The sequence below is a fragment of the Bombus terrestris genome, chromosome 10, assembly GCF_910591885.1.
Source record: "Bombus terrestris chromosome 10, iyBomTerr1.2, whole genome shotgun sequence".
NCBI lineage: Eukaryota > Metazoa > Arthropoda > Insecta > Hymenoptera > Apidae > Bombus > Bombus terrestris.
In genome coordinates, this window is record NC_063278.1 from 16,597,455 (window position 1) to 16,616,475 (window position 19,021).

At 35.0% G+C, this 19,021-nt stretch overlaps 1 protein-coding gene and 1 long non-coding RNA gene across 9 annotated transcripts in view; one reads left to right on the forward strand and one right to left on the reverse strand.

Moving 5' to 3' along the window:
- Window positions 1–19,021, reverse strand: part of LOC100648870 (CCR4-NOT transcription complex subunit 6-like) — a 412,731-nt gene that overhangs the window by 17,975 nt on the left and 375,735 nt on the right. For all 6 annotated transcript variants that reach the window (XM_012313159.3, XM_012313161.3, XM_012313160.3 and 3 more), the window contains 2 exons: window positions 12,157–12,225; window positions 286–598 (listed from right to left, as the gene is read on the reverse strand). In XM_012313159.3, coding sequence (XP_012168549.1) covers window positions 286–584 — 299 coding nt within the window. In that variant the 5' untranslated portion in view covers window positions 585–598; window positions 12,157–12,225. The remainder of the gene's footprint in view (window positions 1–285; window positions 599–12,156; window positions 12,226–19,021) is intronic.
- Window positions 7,749–19,021, forward strand: part of LOC125385873 — a 109,142-nt gene continuing 97,869 nt past the window's right edge. For 2 of the 3 annotated variants that reach the window (XR_007225588.1, XR_007225587.1), the window contains exons 1-2: window positions 8,048–8,845; window positions 8,924–9,199. This is a non-coding gene — a long non-coding RNA (uncharacterized LOC125385873). Of the gene's footprint in view, window positions 8,846–8,923; window positions 9,200–19,021 lie in introns of all 3 variants that reach the window. The other variant, XR_007225589.1, reaches the window with a different exon arrangement.

Genomic DNA, 19,021 nt, shown 5'->3' on the forward strand with positions numbered 1-19,021 from the left:
AACTTTGGAGATGTTCTATTTAGCAACTCGATAGGTGCAACGGTAAGGGCACGAAACATCTGCAAGATGGAAATTTTGCAATTTTGTTGAAAATTGATTTCTTCGAAAACTGTGGGTTCCGGGAAAAGCAGTTTGCAGGTTCGTGTTTAGCTCACGAAGAATTACCTACCGAGTGTTGCAAAATTGGAAAAAAGTACAAACTCGTCGAACAGTGTAATTTTTTATGGATTTACTCGTTAGTTTTCTACATAAAAATGGATGGATCTTAAATAGTGTCGTACTTACTTCGCTGTTCTATAAAATATGGCACAGCCATCTACGTATTTACGATCATTCTCCGCCATCGTCTTCGCCCGAGATTTTGGAGAAAATATGCCATCGTAGCCATCGTGTTTAAGTTCTGGCAGGAAGAAGTTGTAGAATTGGTCCGTCTCGACCTCCTGCAGGCTAATTATGTCCGCGGCATAATGTCGTATCTCATCGAGGATTCCCTTTTTCCGATACTCCCAATCGAGCGCCCAACTCGGACAATAACCATACATTTGTCGAGTCGCGTACTTGTCACATAATACATTGTAACACATCACTGTGAATATACCTGGAACAAAGACAGAACAGAACCACTTACAATTTTTTACTAAATTTTACTAAATTAAAGTCAAAACATCTTTTAGAATAATCGCTCTCGCGAACGGATACTTTAATATTTTTCTTTTTTTTTATAAAGAATAAAAAGACACATCGACTGATAAGAAAGATCGATAATACATAAATTGAAATATAAAATTTAATTGGAAGGGAGAGAGTATCTCTGTAAGGTAGAAATTTGTTCAAAATTTGACTACTCATTTAATTTCGTTTGCCAAAATTTTCTCTATTTCTTAACGTTTAAATTATTTCGTAAAATTATTTTGTTTCGAAGTGTTCAGCGAGTAAGAAACGTATTTCCCTTTGTGCAAGAGATTATAAAGATAACAAAATTAATGCTAGTCGAACTGACGATGATAAAAATGAAGCTGTGTGTATGTTGGGTACGTGTATGATCGTATGTGACGTGTGTAAATGTTTATATACGTGTACGATATATATAGTGAATGGCAAAAATCTTCTTTGTAATGGCCTGTGAGCCTGAAATACGAATAAACACCATCGCTGTATTTTAAAATATTCATCGAACTGTTTAACGTGATGAATTAAAAGTTCTACTGCTTATACATAAACGTAACGACGTAACAACGTAATTACAGAAATGAAATCTAAATAGAAATTTGCCTCGTCTGCTAAATACAACGCGTTAGTGCTCTATTTTAAATATCGTACACATTTTTACATATTCAGATACCTGAGTACGACTCTGGACAGGAGATTAACATAGAAACAACGCATCATAGACAAATCGAAGCAACTCAGGGACAAACTCAAAAAATTTTATTGGCTCATTGGTCGTCGTTCCAACCTAAGCACGCAGAACGAAATTACGCTCTATAAGACCGTAATAAAACCTGTCTGAACCTACGGATTCCAACTATGGGGAACAGCAAGTAATTCCAACATTGAAATACTCCAACGCTTCCAATAGAAAACGCTAAGATCCCTAATAAATGCACCCTGGTATGTTACCAACGAAACGATCCACCGTGACCTCAAGATACTCACAGTCAAAGATGAAATATACAAGTCCAGAAGCAGATATAACGCAAGAGTCAACAACCACCACAACCTATTAGTCAGCCAACTACTTGACACAACGGACCAGATCCGCAGACTAAAAGGAAAATACCCTTTCGATTAAATCCTTAGATCCTACTAGAACCAACGATATAAACTATTATAAACCATGTCATTGTATCACGCGAAATGAAGTTACTGAAAATTCTCAACGGGAATTGATTGTAAATATTCTAACAAATGAAAAAAAAAACATTTTTACATATTATGTGTACTTTGTAGGATTTTTGGAATGTTAAATTTCCAAAAAACCCATGAACATCCGCGGTCTACTTAGAATAAATAATTCATCGAATATAATCAACAAAATCATAGGATGCGAAGGTGAATGAAAAAGGAATAATTATTTTACATATTGTTCGTAGACGTGTGATTTGCATAAAAATACTCGTCAAAGGTTGACGAGAGTTTAATAGTTATTTCGAATTCATCGACGTTATCATGTCAAATGCACATTGTTTGAACACGATGTGCTGTGAGATAAACGCCGTTAATGGCTGTCGTGTCCCGGTTTTCCTTTAGATTTCCTTATCCAAATCCAAGTTGGAAGATAGAGGTAGTGTAAGTACGTATAGAAACCCGAGCTTATCTTAACGCGGATAGACGATAACGACTGAGAAAATGAGACAAAAGGGAATTCTTCTATAGTTATTTTCCAAAAGGTTCTTTCTTCAGGACCATGTTCAGGAAGTCCCAGATGATTCACTTAAGATACGTAAAGAGCAAACGTGTTCGAAGCACATACACGTTCATTCATAATTATCAGCATATCTGCTGAGTTTCATAGGAAACGTGATAATTAGTAGGCGGAGAGTTTTTATGCGAATTTATGTTTTCGAGAATCTAATTAAAGAAGTATAGACCAGACAGACGATTTTCTTATCTATTAGGTTGTTTGAAAAGTTTTTTCGTTTTATAAGGAAACAATGGACGCACAATGTTTTTTATTTTATATTAGTTTATTGAATTATGCACGAACATAATAATAGAAATATAACGAAATGGGTCATACCTAATTCAGTAAAATATTATAAAACAGAAATTGTTGTTCATCAAAATTTTTTTTTTATTGCTTAATTTGTACTTAGAATTTGTCCAGCTGGATGTTTGGTAAATGTTTCTAACTTAATTGCTAAATAGTATGTGGATGGCTACTTCCAGCAGGATACATCTTTGAGTTTGACTATTTTATTTCTTCAGTCAGGTCTGTGGGGCGTTTTCTCGAACAAAAGTCTTTTTTCCTATTTAATTTGTATTGTACAATTTGTCGAGCTGGACGTTTGGTAAAATTGTCTTACTTAGTTGCTAAATAACATGTGGATGGCTACTCCCAGCAGGATACATCTTCGAGTTTGACTATTTTATTTCTTCAGTCTAGTCTGTGGGGTGTTTTCTGGAACAAAGCTTTTTTTCTATTTAATTTGTGCTTTACAATTTGTCCAGTTGAACATTTGGCAAATTTTTCTTACTTAATTGATAAATAATTTGTGGAAGACTACTCCCAGCAGGATACATCTTCGAGTTTGACTATTTTATTTCTTCAGTCAGGTCTGTGGGGTGTTTTCTCGAACAAAAGTTTTCTTTTCTATTTAATTTGTACTTTACAATTTGTCCAGTTGGACATTTGGTAAATTTTTCTTACTTAATTGTTAAATAATATGTGGATGGCTGCTCCCAGCAGGATACATCTTCGAGTTTGACTATTTTATTTCTTCAGTCAGGTCTGTGGGGTGTTTTCTCGAACAAAAGTTTTCTTTTCTATTTAATTTGTACTTTACAATTTGTCTAGCTGGACATTCGGTAAATTTTTCTAACTTAATTGCTAAATAGCATGTGGATACATCCTCGAGTTTGACTGTTTTATTTCTTCAGTCAGGTCTATGAGTTGTTTTCTTTTTAGTCTTCTGTCTATGAGAGTTTTGCTCGCTTCAGCAGCCAGCTGGTTTGGATATATTGCTGTTCTTTCCTTGTATTTTTCTGCGTACCAGCCGATAACCGAACAGAGTATTATATCTTATTCAAATAAACTTTGTGTCTCTCTGAAAGATGTGGATTATTCATTCATGTTGAGGTTTTATCTTGGAATAAAGAAAGGAAACGCGTGAATAAATGTATGATAAAAACATATTTAAGTAAGTTTAAGTACAATGTGTATACTAGTCCAGATCCTCACACTGCCAATGTTGCTTTACGAGAGAGCTCCAAAGCCATGGGCCTTATGGTGTATTAATACAATTACGAAGATTGACCCGTCTATACTCCGCTGCACCATCTTTGCATCATCATTTGCTCCTAGAAAAAGCTATGAGGCTAAGAGGTCCTTCAAATTGATTTAGAGCTAAACAATACTTAATAGCTTCGAGGACTAAGAAAACTAAACACTAGAGAAGATGTAGAGTTCTCCTAGAAGTGAGAATCACTTCGACAATTCGTACACCGTAACATTGGTCTGAGCAGGATAACTGGCAACAGGCCAAGAAACAGAATAGTTTGCTCGCAATTAGATATATCAAACGGCGAATGTTTTCATGCCTATGAATCGAAGATATAGCATCCTCTTTGGATACAGAATCCCTGCCACCTTTTCCTGCAGATAACAGAGCCCAACGTACCATCCGTAATTATCTGTAATGGATAACTCGACTGCCTCTTCTAGCTTTGCTCTGGCGGAACAAGGCTCGAGCGATTAAGACTGAACTCTCTTCGCTGTTGGCGTTCATTACGTTACGTTGGTTCTACGCAAACGGATTAACAGACCAGGAAGGAAGATTTCGAAAGCCTACTTTATTATTCCGGCACGTTGCACCATTCGATCTATTTCGTAGCGCCACAATTGCGGCCGGTTTCCGATAAAAGGACGCGCCACAATAAACTACGTATCTTTGCTTCAAGATTTAAGCGGCTGCCAGACGACGAGAGTTCGTGTTAAGCGCATCTGGTCTTACCGGTCGCGTTTGTCTTTAATACTCGCTCGTTCGCATTTACTCGTATTCACGCTGCTGCACGTAACTTTGCAACATCCCTTATTGAACAGCGAGCGCAGGTCTCTTCGGACTTGCAGTAATAATATATACGAAGGAGACTACGAGTACGGTGGAAGAAGACTTTGAGAGTACGTTTTTTACCAAGCAGATATCATCCAGCGTACGACTTTCCCGTTTTCTTATCTTCAAACAATAATTAACATCGGACACTAAATTGGAACGTTGGAAATTAAACAGTCGTCGTGTATCTTCAAGGTAAATTGCTGTTTAACGCGCTAGATATATCTACCGTGCCATTATCTTGGTTGGAAAATGGTAAATATTAATTGTGTCTTTGAATTTACCGTTTTTGGTAAGAAATGTTTTTAGTGTTTAAAATTAGTCCAATAAAAATGTACAGTCCAGCGTAGATATTGGTCGAAGATCTCAACTTTCATGGATTTCGAATCAGCTTTGTATCAAGCACGTGTTTAGTCTAAAGAATTCTTGGCAATGTTTTGATAATATCTACGATATTTTAAACGATATTTCGTAGGAAGAAAGTTCATTCGATGTGAAGCTAATTATAAATATCGAAGACATCGTCAAGCATAGATGAAACATTGCCTACTTAATTGTTGCCAATTAACTCATTCCCTCTCAGTCTCCCTTTATCGTATTATTAATTGATCATAATCCTCTGAATAGCTTTGTTAATAAATTGTCGACTTTGTTAATAAATTACTTTCATCTGATACTCGATGAATGGCTGTTTCCTTATGCGAGTTGTAATAAGAAAGTGATTTTGTCAATGGCAACGTAAGCTATGAAAGTGTTGCTTCCAGCTTCATTCATGGTTAGGCACGGCATTTCCGAGGTCATCGATGCCATGACCTGGCTCAATAGTCGTCAAACCAGTCTCAGGAAATCCGAACAGGTTACTTAATTTACCTTCGCTAGCACGAAGCCACCAATGTTATTAACAGTACCGAAGAGAAGAGATGATATCCGGTCCTCGAACAGCGAGAAGCAGTAAAAATTTGAATAACACAGATCAAGATAAAATTAAATAATAAATTTGAAACGTCAAACGTGGTTTCCATCGTTAATGAAGTCATTATCAAGACAAACGATCGATCAGCAAATATACGTACTTATACTTATCATTAGCACGTATACCGTGTAAATTGATACGAAACAGCATAATTAGCAAGAATCGTTTATTTGAATAGAACTTTTCTAAGCTGAAGAAATATTAGCTATTTCGTAACATGGAACGCATTAATAATATTCACTTTTAGAAGAATCAAAAGTTGTCTGCTTGTGACTAGACTTCGAATGATTATACAAATTCATAGTTTAACACTAGAACTACTGATAGTTAACACGGAGCTATTCTACCAAAATCAGACAAAGTGATTGGTCTTTAAAAAATACGTAATAATAGAATATTTTTATATTTATTGATTTATTACTTTCTTACAGAAGCAATTCCATGTTATGTAGTACATTTTTGCTGTTATTAATCCATCTGGGACCATGATCCCTAAACGAGGGTTGACACATTTATAAAATTGTAGAACCAGTCGTTTCGACTGGTGTGGTATTTCTAGTGTTAGCATCTTAGCGATCGATTCGGAATTTTCCTGATATTTGATATCATCATATTGAATGGTACGCAGTAGAAATTTTAAAAACATGTGGGAAGTTGTACAAAATGAGGAAACTGGTTAATTGGGGGCACTTTGACAAGTGCCAGTCATTTTGACTGGTATTGGTATAAGTAGCCTTGATACAATATTATTTTCAGTTTGAATATATAAAAAGCAAAATAAAATTCATTATATTATTCTTTTAGTTATCGTTGCGAAAGTCATTGCATCATTGTGGAAAAAGATATGACATGATGAAGGAATTTTAAAATAAAATTGTAAAACCAGTCGATTTGATTGGTGTTGTAGTTCTGGTGTTAAGATTTGTTTCGCTTATTGAAGATTCTACCGTGTGCTTTGAACGTTCTTTGGAAAAGACTTATTGAAGAAAACTAGATTTTTATTTCAATGGAAGCCAGTCATCAATAGAGCTCAAAAAAGTTTCTCAAAAAATGAAATTATTAAAAGATATTAATTTTTAATTGACCCATTATGAACGATTCAATTTTTGTTTGGCTGTCAGTAAACGTTATCGATGACGGAGATCTAATTTTTTGAAACTTATCAATAATCGTTATCGATGGCCCGAATTTTATTTCGGTTACCGATAATCATTATCAATGGCGAAAAACCTTTTGTTACGTTCGACTACCATAAGTCTTATAATTAGTATTTTTTTACTTTGTCAATGAATATGTATGAATTATCAGTAATGTTAATAACAGCTGACGATAATCGAATGTAGGCAGAAAAATTTATTGTCGTTGATAATGGTTATCAGTAACGAAAATAAAATTCTCGTCATTGATAACGATTAATGGTAACGACAAAAATTAAATTTAGTAAACAAAATTAAATTTCCCTTATCGATAATGACTATTCGTAAACAAAAAGAAATTCTCGTTATCGACAATGACTAACCAAGATTTCTTAATTAAAAATATTAATTTTTATGTCGTAACGTCTAAAACTTGCCTTATAATAGTCATGTCTGTTTAGTAAGATAAATAGAGAAAAGAAGCTACAGTTCGAAGTCATAGTTCACATAAATAAAACATTAGACTTTTGGAAAAAAACTAATTTCTTCGGACAAAGGAAAATTCATAAATTCAATTTTCGACGGTACAGACGTGCTGTACATCGAAATGGCTGTAACAAAGATGGAAACGACTAGAGCAACGATTATATATACGGAAACAACAATAATTCCAATAAAAGTCTAATTGTATCGTTATAAACGTGGGAATGATAATGACGCATAATTGCTGTCTTCCAAAGAATACGTTCGTGAGCGGCCCATAATGATCATGATTGTCAGGGTCGTCACGAGAAGTGCAAGAAGTAATTTGCACGGTCCTGCTGGCATAGTCGTTAGTCGCATTCCGCGTTGCTGCACGTACGGACTTATCACGACCAACAGATTTCAAATAATTCCACGTGTTTCGAGACCACAATGCAAGACAGGAAAAAGAGTAGTCAGCGGTATACTAGTGGCCTATACTAGAAATTTCAGGACTCGATCGACCTATGCTTTCTAATTGTATCAAATGAATTTTCGTTGAAACCATGCAGTAGAAATTACAAAATGGAAAACAACGTCGAAACGTTTTTCATTGTCCTCTCGTGTTCAGAATCCACCGCCGAAACGGTTCCCCGTGCAGTAGCTGCACAGTGCATTCAGCAGGTTCAGCAGGTGTTATTGAGAACACAATTTTTGAGGCGCATGAAATTTTATCATCTATCATTCAAAACAACACAAAATCAAGAATGAAAACGACGTTGATCGCATTTTTGTAGCCAAGGCGACTGATTCGCCGAATTCGTGCCTCCCGGCCAGACTATAGTTGATCATCAGACTGTAACTGGATCACTTTACGCAGACCAACTTGATCGTCTTTTGAAAAGCATTCGTAGGGTCAACCGGAGCACGTACCAATTACGAGAATGGTTTCTCCTGCATGGCAGTGGTTCAGTATACTCGTCGTTGATTACCTTCGTTCTATCATTCGTTTCCATCAGCAGCCTTTTTCTAGAAAATCGGTTACAGCGATTGATCTTTCACTTTTCCATTTTCTACTGCCCGGGTTTGGCGCCTGCTGATTTGTTTCTGTTTCCTAAGCTGAAAGTGGCACTGCAAGGACAGCGTGTTTGGAAGATGTAGAAACAATACAGAAGAACATGACAGTTCTTTTAAGTTCAATAAGAGTCTTTTAAGTCCAATAAGTCTTTTAAGACTAATAGATAATGAAATTTCATTTATCTGAAAAGCTGTGTTCTTAATAACGTTGGTCCCGGAATTTCTTGATCGAACTGCGTATACGGGACACCCTGTATATTGCAGTGCAGAAAAGCTGAAGAATAATGGAACGTTTATAACGAAGCGTTTAAAAGGCTGTAATTAAATAAACAGATCAAAGAAGAGATAGACGAAGCTAAGGGAAGAGAAGAGATGGACAGTACAATCGGGTCATTGGATGTAATAACAGCGGCCTATTATTATAAGTAATGAATAGCATGACTCATAATGAAATGATTTATCTCATTTATTCCATAGTCAATCAGACAATGGATTCCTTTTAGTTGACCACAACAGTGGCGATGGGAGCGATGGCAATAGCGACGGTAGTGACAGTTGTATCGGCAGAAGAACGGTTGTTCGTGCTGTGTCTTTCTGGCACTGGGTTTCTCTAGCTCTTTCACAATACCGTGGCAACGTTTGCAATAAATCTGTGGTGTGGTGCGATATGACAATCGGCAGACGTTTCGATGCTACGAAACTCACTGATGCTGTGATTCGATGTTGATTGACGGCCAAGGTATTCGTCGTTGGATTAGACCACGTCATCTGGTCACAAGGTACCATTTATTATCGTTGCAACGTGCTTTTGTTAAAACAATTTTCTACTTCGTACTATACAATATTTAATAATCTTTTAATTCAAACCTCTCCATTGGATCTCTATTATTAGAATGGCCTAATATTTAGAGCAGCTACCATCCCAATATTGAGTTATTTAAACAGAACGTCTGTTAGTGACAAATGCTGTTACTATTTTTCATATTTTTCTGTTTTAAATACCATTCTTACATATAATGATAGGGTGTCTTAGTTAAATGAGTTCAGCTAAATATCTGCCTTATTTATGGGTGTATGAGAGTATTTTCTTGTCAGGACAAAGTTCAACTATTTGAAGCTTTGTAATGTGGCTTGTGTGCAATACAGTTTTATGGAAATGATTGCAATGAGAGGCATCATCGTGTTTTGATATACGTAAACAAAGATGTACTCAACAGCATACCTGGCTATTGGGTTTGGCAACTAAGTAAGTACAGATTTTGTGACATTAGGTGATAACCTAATGCCAACCCAATAGCTCCAGTACACCTACAACAAATCATGAACTTACATTCTACAAAGATTGTCAAAAGTACTTCATTAGAGGAATAATAGAGTAATGGAACGAAGAATAGAGACTTATCAAGCTATGCAAAGTCTGTAACAATATAAATGATGACAACCTGGCTTTACTATTGAATAGAGAAGATCAAGTAACATTAACTCGATTAAGAATAAGACACAACTCTACCTTGTTATCAAAACCGAGCTAAATATTTGTGATAGTTAAGGTATATTGAACTTCATCGAAGGTATCCTAATCGCCTACCTTAATTAGAATATTAGAAGGGTACAACATGACCTAACAAACCATGAAACTGAACAACATGCTATAAAAAGAAGACTGCGACAAAAAAGCTCCAGATTTTTTGAAAGATATTGCTTTATAATAATTATGTGTTCTGTCTCACTGAGCATTCTCACCGTGGTCATTAATAATCTTAGGAGTTACACACACATCTTAAACACAGAATAAAAAAGAAGGATGACGTATAGTACTAGACATGTGGCTGATGCTTGTATTCTATTTAATATAAGTAGGAAAAGAAGATGATGAGCTGCTAACAGTAAACAGTGGATGAATAATATTATACGTATGTTTCTTAACTAACGTGCCATGCTGTGTGAGCCACAGGTGGCCTACATGTACTATATTTTCTGTTTACACGGTTCATGTTTGCAGAATAAACAGATAGTTTATTATTGTAAAATATTTCAAATATTTACGGATAATTAGCGATTAATTATGCGTGTAATTACGTATTGGTAACTATGAACAATAGAAATTCTCCATTTCATGTTTTATGTTATATCATACAGAATGACCACTTTAAACGCATATATGTTATCTATTATTTCATTATCTATTGAAATCGTTATTGTTATTTCAATCAATCAATGTTGTTATAAATTGTTATATACAGAGATATCAATAGCAATGTATTTTTTTTAAATTATCCTATTATCATCAATTTATTACACATTTCACGATGTATTCAACGATATGAATGGGATGTGAAGAATATGATCGATGTACGAACAGCAATTTCCGGTGTCTTTATAAATGTTTATGCTAAGTTTTAAATTGGATAACACGGAGACGATGGATAATGGATTTAGCAATGAAAAGAAAAGCAATAAACTAATCTTGAGAGCAACTCGTCTGCGTGAAATTCGTTTGAAATAAATTTTCGTTTTATAGCTACATATAAAAACAGTCATGGAAAACGTTGCAACTAAAGTATCGGAAAATGTTTGCTTAAAAATTATTAACAAAAACAGCAGTGGTTTATTTTGGTTACTACAAGATAAAATTGGAAAATTAACAAATTGCTATGTATTTTGAGTTGCGTTCAACAATGATGTGCATGTTCCGACAATAATTTCAAATGTAGCTAAAATATTTGTCGCATTGGCTAAATGTGAAGTTTGTTTTTTCGACCGAAATTTATAGGAAGTTTATATGCAATGACATAATTACTACGTAAAATCCTACAAAGCTACATTTTCTGTAAAAAGCGTAGGGTATCAAATAGGAAAAATGTGGAGTCCATGTTATTTGTATTTTATATTAAAAAAAGTCAGAAATATTAGCGTTAAGTAGTACACCATACCGTAAAGTTTCTAATAAATTCCAAAAAAAGCGATGGTTTTGTTTTGTCGTATGTTTACATGTATCTGTGGTAAAACTACAGTTTTACTATAGCTGTTTGTGCTCCAAACATCAAGATTTTAAATAGAAAATACAGCATGGGCCACCTGTGGCTCACGTAGCATGAACCATATTAATTAAGATACATATGATATCACTTAATCGCTACTCATTGTTAAATTCTCATATTTTCAGATACTATGTGTTCTTTAGTGATTTATAAATATGGAAAATGTGGAGAAGCAAAAGAATAAACTTCATTTCATTACATTTAGTCAATGCAACAAGTATTTTAATTATATTTTAAATTATTGTTCAAACATGCATATCATATACATTATTAAAGGTATCGCGAAATACAGAACGATGATTTGTTGACTTTGCAATTTTATCTTAATAATTGAAATAAAACTGGACTTTCAATAATAATTGAAATTGCTTTAATGAATTTTACAGAAACATACTGTGATGTTTTAATTGCGACATTTTTCAATATCGTATCTTCATAAGTACTTACGAAACGAAAATTCAATTCAAATTTTCTCTATTAGTTTTAATAAACAGTTTTAATAGACAAAATTCTTACAGGAAGAAACTTGCTAACAAATTAATATCGCCATCTTTCTAAATAGCACATGTGCATTTCAAATAATATTTAGTACTTCCAACAAATTAGGCTTGATCTTGGAAATGATCAAGTTTCTTAAGAAAATCATTTATATTTCTCAGATTAATTTCCATATGTAATAAATTTATGTAACTTACATGTTGGCCTTGTCCTATTCGGTCTCGTCAATGGAATCCATGGTCTTTGAGGTGGATGATTTGCAGTAACTGAAACAAGAAGTTTGTGTTAATTAATAAAGGCAGCGCCAAATTATAAAACGTAATTAATAACGATTACATATTTATAAATTAATTTACGCATTTATCAAATTTCTATATATGTATATTATACACGTGTATTTTTGGAAGGCTTATTTTATTTATTTATTTGTATAAAGTGAAAAGTCAGCAAGTCATTTGTAATCATTTTGAAAATTGAAAGCCATTTTAATATTGTGCAAATAATGAGTGCATTTAATGTGTGCGATTAAATTTTCTGTAGTTATTCACCGAAATATTTACAATGTTTATTACGTAATTAAGATGAATCTGTATGAGTACCAAACAAGTATCAAATCCATGCACAGCAATTAGTTACAGGTGTATGCTGTCAACTTAAGTACTATCGAGTTAAACATAGCATACTCCCAATTTACAACAATTGCATAAAATACGAAGCGATATTTTAATTATTAACAGTATTTTACGATATATTTTCGAAAACAAGAACCGTTATTAAATTAGAGAAAAATAATTAAAAAATTCCAAGTACTCGATAAGAGATGGTAGAGTTTAATAAATAATAATAGATAATAATAATAGAATAAATAATAAAAGAGGTAGTTTGGAGTTAGAGTAAGAATGTATTCACAGACCAAAGTGTTCAATTTTTGGAATTTTTTAAAGTTTAGTGCTAAAACACTTGATCGATATACAGGGTGATTGGTAACTGGCGGTACAAGCGGAAAGGGGGTGATTCTACGCGAAAAAAGAAGTCGAAAATATAGAATAACAATTTTTCGTTTGAGGCTTTGTTTTCGAGAAAATCGACTTTGAATTTTCGCTCGGTACGCGTGCACTTTATCATGTCTCGCTATAACGATCTCACTGTAGATCGTTGTCTCGATTGACGTTATGTTGATAAACACTTCCAATGTGTTAGAAAGTGTTCATAGAAATTTAATTAGAAGAACAGAAGAATGTGTTCGGCAGAATGGGCAACATTTTCAGCAATTTTTGTAATAATAAACTATGATTACTTCATATTATTTCATTATGTATTCCTAATTTTCCATTACGGCAAAGACAAACTTAAACTACGATAATATCCATCGAGACAATGATCTACAGTGAGATCCGTTATAACGAGACGTGATAAAGTGCACGCGTACCGAGCGAAAATTCAAAGTCGATTTTCTCGAAAACAAAGCCTCAAACGAAAAATTGTTATTCTATATTTTCGACTTCTTTTTTCGCGTAGAATCACCCCCTTTCCGCTTGTACCACGAGTTACCAACCACCCTGTATAATTCCATCGATATATAAAAGTATACATAATCTCATCAATTTTGTCTACTTGGAGTAGTTCTTAGCCTGCTTCCGTATCGAAATTATTTGTATTAACGCGTAACTTTTTGAAAGAAATATAAATGCTATTAAAAATGATTATCATTATTTCCATAGCGTCATACCAGCTGTATATTTATGATGCATTAACGAACCCCAATTTGGCTAACATAGTTGAACAAGAGCTACGTGAACCGATTTGCCAAATAAGTGGCTGATATATAGGTTACGTTTTATAGTACCGTAAAATGACCCACTTCTCGCAGAAGCTTTAAAAGCGGAGCAGTAAAACAGAGAGAAAGAGGGTGAGTCAGGAATCGGAATATATGAAGAGGTACATAGCGGAGAGCGTTAACGACTCTCCGGAAATGGCGGTAACAACCTTGAAACCCAGAGACGTGACTCAACTCTGGCACAAATGGCGGTACATTAGACAAGTGGCAGGAGCAAAGTACGACGAGGCGCGAAGGTAATCAAAATTAACAATTCAAAGCCTCTGACGTCGTACTAGTCGTAGAACGTGTTGAAGACTCGGCAAGAGTGCTCTTGCCTTCGTCTCCTTATATCCGCAACCAACCAGCTAGTTGACAGACAGAGTTCGGGTAGTAATCTTCCAGTTGAAGACCAGTTCTAACGAAATTCCTCCAACATAGAGAAGCTGGAACTCTCGACTCGTAATTTGTTCGTGTTGCCATTCGACGCAATTCATTTGCTAAATTTGCCCTACGTCATGTCACGACGTACCGCTGTCCTCGACAGAATTCCAAGTTGGAGAACGCCGAACCGGAAATTGAACTTAACTTTCTATTTAGTTTTCGCAGCCAGTTCCAGAAGTTCACAAGTATGTAGCAGGATCAATTGCGGAAGGCCTGGCGAATGTTAGAGAACGCGCTCGTCAAGAAACTTTCGACAACTTTAGCTTTCTCGTCAGTCGCGCAAACGTAGGACGGGGAAAAAATGTTTCGTTCTGTATTAGACGCACGGGCGTCTACTAAACGCTATCCTGTTTCATTCTTGAACGAATTCTATGCAGAGAAATATTTGACGCAAAGTGTAACGTAAGTACAATCGTTCGTCGTATCTTTGAATGGGAATAAATTAAAAACGTCAATGGCAATTTTGATAATTTTCCGATAATCAGTGTGAGATAAATTGCACAATTCTGAAACTTCTAATTGCGTGTTAAGTAAAATTTGAGCGAGAAAATTGTACAGAGTCGAAGAATGATCAACTTCGTCTTATCTTACTGTGCCCAAACTATTGTTTAGTCAATTGGCTAATCTTGATAAAATAAACATAAACGAATAACTAGTTAAGATAAAGATAAGAATTAGATGCGAATTACCAAGTAAAGAAGGAAAAGAAGCGTCTGTGAACTGGTTAAGAAAACCGTGAATAAAAACTGGGAAAAAAGGTGTCTAATCTATAGTCTCTAGATCGAGGTACTTTAGTTTGGAGTAGTTTACATTAGGATCGAATAAGTAGGTTTAGCCATTAGTTTGAACACAAGTAGACGGATGTTAGCGATAAGAGTAGATATCGAGTACTAAAATGACATCCACACTAATAGGACACTAATGTGCAGTATACGAATTAAGAGTGTCAGGTCAAAGAGGTATGATGTATTATATGATATATTATATTTGATATATTATATTGTCCCAAAAGTTTCTTTCGTTTTATAAATAAAAGAAATTTTAGAAAGAAAATTTAGAAATAATACCTACACAACAAAATATATGACAACCTAATTTAATGAAAAGCCAAGTCCCACCCTGTGACACCTAGAGCTTAGGATTACATAATAAATAACAACAATAACCAGATAAGATAGAGAAACAGTAAGTGATGCGTGACTTTTTTATGGCTTTTTCAATTTGAAATTCCATGTGCATAGAAACGAATACACAAGATGAATCACACAAAGCATTGCAAACTACCTTTTCTGAAACTGCTGCAGACTTGCTTTTTTTAATTAAATGGGATACCACAGTTAATTATTTGGGACATAACAAATTCCTCGGAGGAGGAGAAATAAAAAATGGAAATTCTGCTGCCTCAATTTTTCAGGTGTTAATTGTTCGTTTCCATAAAAGTTACAGAATGTTGTTTAACGCTTGCAAAGTACTTTCATGTGCATCAACTAACCATGCCAGACCCTTTCCATCCTAGTTTTCGTCTTTGATTTTCGGTTTAATTCTTTAATCCCCTACTCCGAGCTGTACACTGTCCAACTTGCTTTTATATTACTGTTTGTTCTATTTTATTTATTTGTTCTGACACGTTTAGTTCACAGTTGTCACCTGTGATTTGTAATGCAATTTATGTCCATTCGTATTCATTGTAGTTCGTTTCATATAGTTTGATACAAGTAGTTTATTTCATCGTATTCTCTTACGTTCGACGTCTTGAATGGCCTTTCATAAGCCTGCAGATTCACTATATAATTTAATATGAATTGGACGAGTGTTGCAGCAACTGAACATTCAATGTATTTGTAATTTATTTCTTCTGGTAATAAACGCTCATAGGAAACAAGGACTAGCCATCATGCTATAAATGTTGTACTATAGACATTTTGTAAAGAATGCTCACAATTCTCCTTTGTAATCCTATTAATAGAACCTCGAGATAATCCAGTGCCAACAGTAACAACGTGAATATAAGTGAGTGGATTTTTTCAAAATGAATAAACACTAAAAAAGCATCGTCAGCATTTGCAATCAGACTAGATCTATTTCTTTTCTTCTTGCAATCTTCCCATGAGTTCTTAAAGTCTTTTCAATGTTATAAAATATCTTTTACGTCTCTCTGGATATCTCGCAGTGCGCACACACAATTGCAACGCTACGTTCAACGAACATGAAGAGTGTATCAATCTTTTTATTATACGAATACATTTTTCGTTATCTAAGGGCAAAGCGAGACACTGAAACAGTTTTAGCAGCGCGAGCAATGCATTTGTTTATCGTTATTTCGCAACGTGAATGTTCCCATTTTCTAAAAGTGTATGAGGAAATATACGTTGTTTCTGAATGCCTTGATGTAATCCAGACCCTGCGCAAGTTACGTTCCTCATATTTACATTCCGTTTGTAACGCGTTTATGGTCGTTAAATTTGCTATGATAAATATTGCAGTCATCTATTGCATTCACTTAAAAAATATAAGCCTGAAGGATATCATTTTTCCACTTTAATATTCCGATGATCCATTCCATATTTTGGAATCCAAGGCCATCTCAAGATCGTAATATTCTATTTCGCTTCGTTGGAGGTGTCAGAGAAAGCAGCGATAGCTTTAACGAGACTACTGATAGAATAATACAGCTGATAAGAATTAAGAAGAATGACAAGACTCGTATGTTATTCAGGAAATAATTACGAGCTTTGTTACGGTCAATTTAAGTGGAATTTAAAGCAATGGCAATGGTAACGTATCGTGAAATATTTCTTCTTCTCTTTTTTAATTCGCAGGTTGTTTATATACTGTTACGACAATAAATAAATCTTGCGTGGAACGTTGATACGCAGGTACTTGCTCGGTAGCTCATAGCCGTACTTAGTACTTGATTATTGTTAGCTATTTATGTTTACCGAGTGCTGAGTTAAACTCAACTAGCTAAATCGCGTTAGGAGGTCTGTTGGTTGGAATCTCTTGAGTTTCCTCTTTACTCCACTTTCTACCCAAAGCGTTTTTGCCAATTGATTAAAAGATGAGAGTTTGTTCTCGTGTCTGCTTGCGTGGGTAATTATTTCTTCTTTAGCGGATGCTATCTGTAAACCTCTGCGTATTCAATTATTTCCAATCGAATAAATACACGATGAATTATAATCATTTTACAATTCTACGTTCACGATCAGTGTCTATTAGATAGGAAAATTAAATTCTAATGGTCTGCAACGAATATTATAACCATGTTGTAGACAATACAGAAGATACGAACCAATCAGCTCAATATCTACCAGTTACTCACGATTGTCCTCCTATGCTAAAACGTTATTATTGTTATATATAACAGGAGGCGAACGAACGTGGAAATTGTAAAAAACTACTCTGCAATTTTAGTTTCAAACGTTTGCTTAAACACCTCTATATTCGGTACAGTGTTTCCAGTGTTTCACGACAAAGGATCGTCAAAACGATCGTCAAGGATCATTTTTATATGAACTGAAGTATCATCTGATGCTCATAATAAACTCTACTACGAGCTCTACCAAATTATTAAGTTGTCCGAAAAGTGTCTTTCCTTTACAGACACGTCTTTTACAACAAGGCATCTTTATACAAACATGAAACCTAATCTGTCGAATGTTGTGATCTTTATTTCTTGATAGAACAAAATGGATCATACGTAATTCGATAAAATAATATAAAACGAAAAATGTAGTGCATCCATTATTTCCTCATAAAACGAAAGAAGCTGAAGTATCATCTCATGCTCATAATAAACTCTACTACGAGCTCTACCAAATTATTAGGTTGTTCGAAAAGTGTCTCTCCTTTACAGACACAATATGAAACCTAATCTGTCGAACGTTGTAATCTTTATTTTGATAGAACAAAATGGATCATACGTAATTCGATAAAATAATATAAAACGAAAAATGTTGTGCATCCATTATTTCCTTATAAAGCGAAAGAAACTTTTCGGACGACCCAATACTTCGAACTCCAATGAAATACAACAATATTTCACATAGAAATGCTAAAAAGTCATTTCTATGCGAATTAACTAAGCAGGTACGATCTGACATGCAAAGATATGGTAACGTAGCCGAGTATAGGTGTAACGACGATTCTCCATACATCGTCCGCATTCCGTGAAATCTTGCAAACCTAATTAAGATCTTTCGTTGTGGACTGGTTTAACGCTATCCGCCAAGTAAAGGGCAGCCACGAACACGCATAAAAGAAGAAAGCGACGACTGCTGTGATTCTCGGTATATAGCATTTAACTGTTTTATTATGTTCGTATATCGCGTCGAACAGTTTTTATAGAGAGCCATTGGAGCCTCGGCGTAGCTCATTCCTGAGAATCCACGTCTCGTACGGCCCCGAAGAAGCTGCGAAAAACAGCATTCTAATTAATGCTGATCGGTACGAAGCGAATTCCAATTTAGCGAACTACCGTGGTCAGTTAATGCGGTTAATTAAACGAGGAAGCGGACGAATCTATTTTGTTATTCATCGAATGTTAAATAATATTTAATAAGAAATATCATATCCTTAATTTGAGCCGTGGCCGCCGAGCTATGTAATGATGCAGCACGCAAACAGGTACACGCGAGCGTGTCATGCCACCGAGGTTAATGGCATCGCGTATAATGACAGGCTGCAGTCACGGTGAAATCAATAATTACGATAACAGGGTTATGGTAACCGTGTCACGCCACCTTTTGCCACGTGTGATTTAGAAGCTGACAATTTCAACGCACGCCCACGCTTTCCTCCTCGAT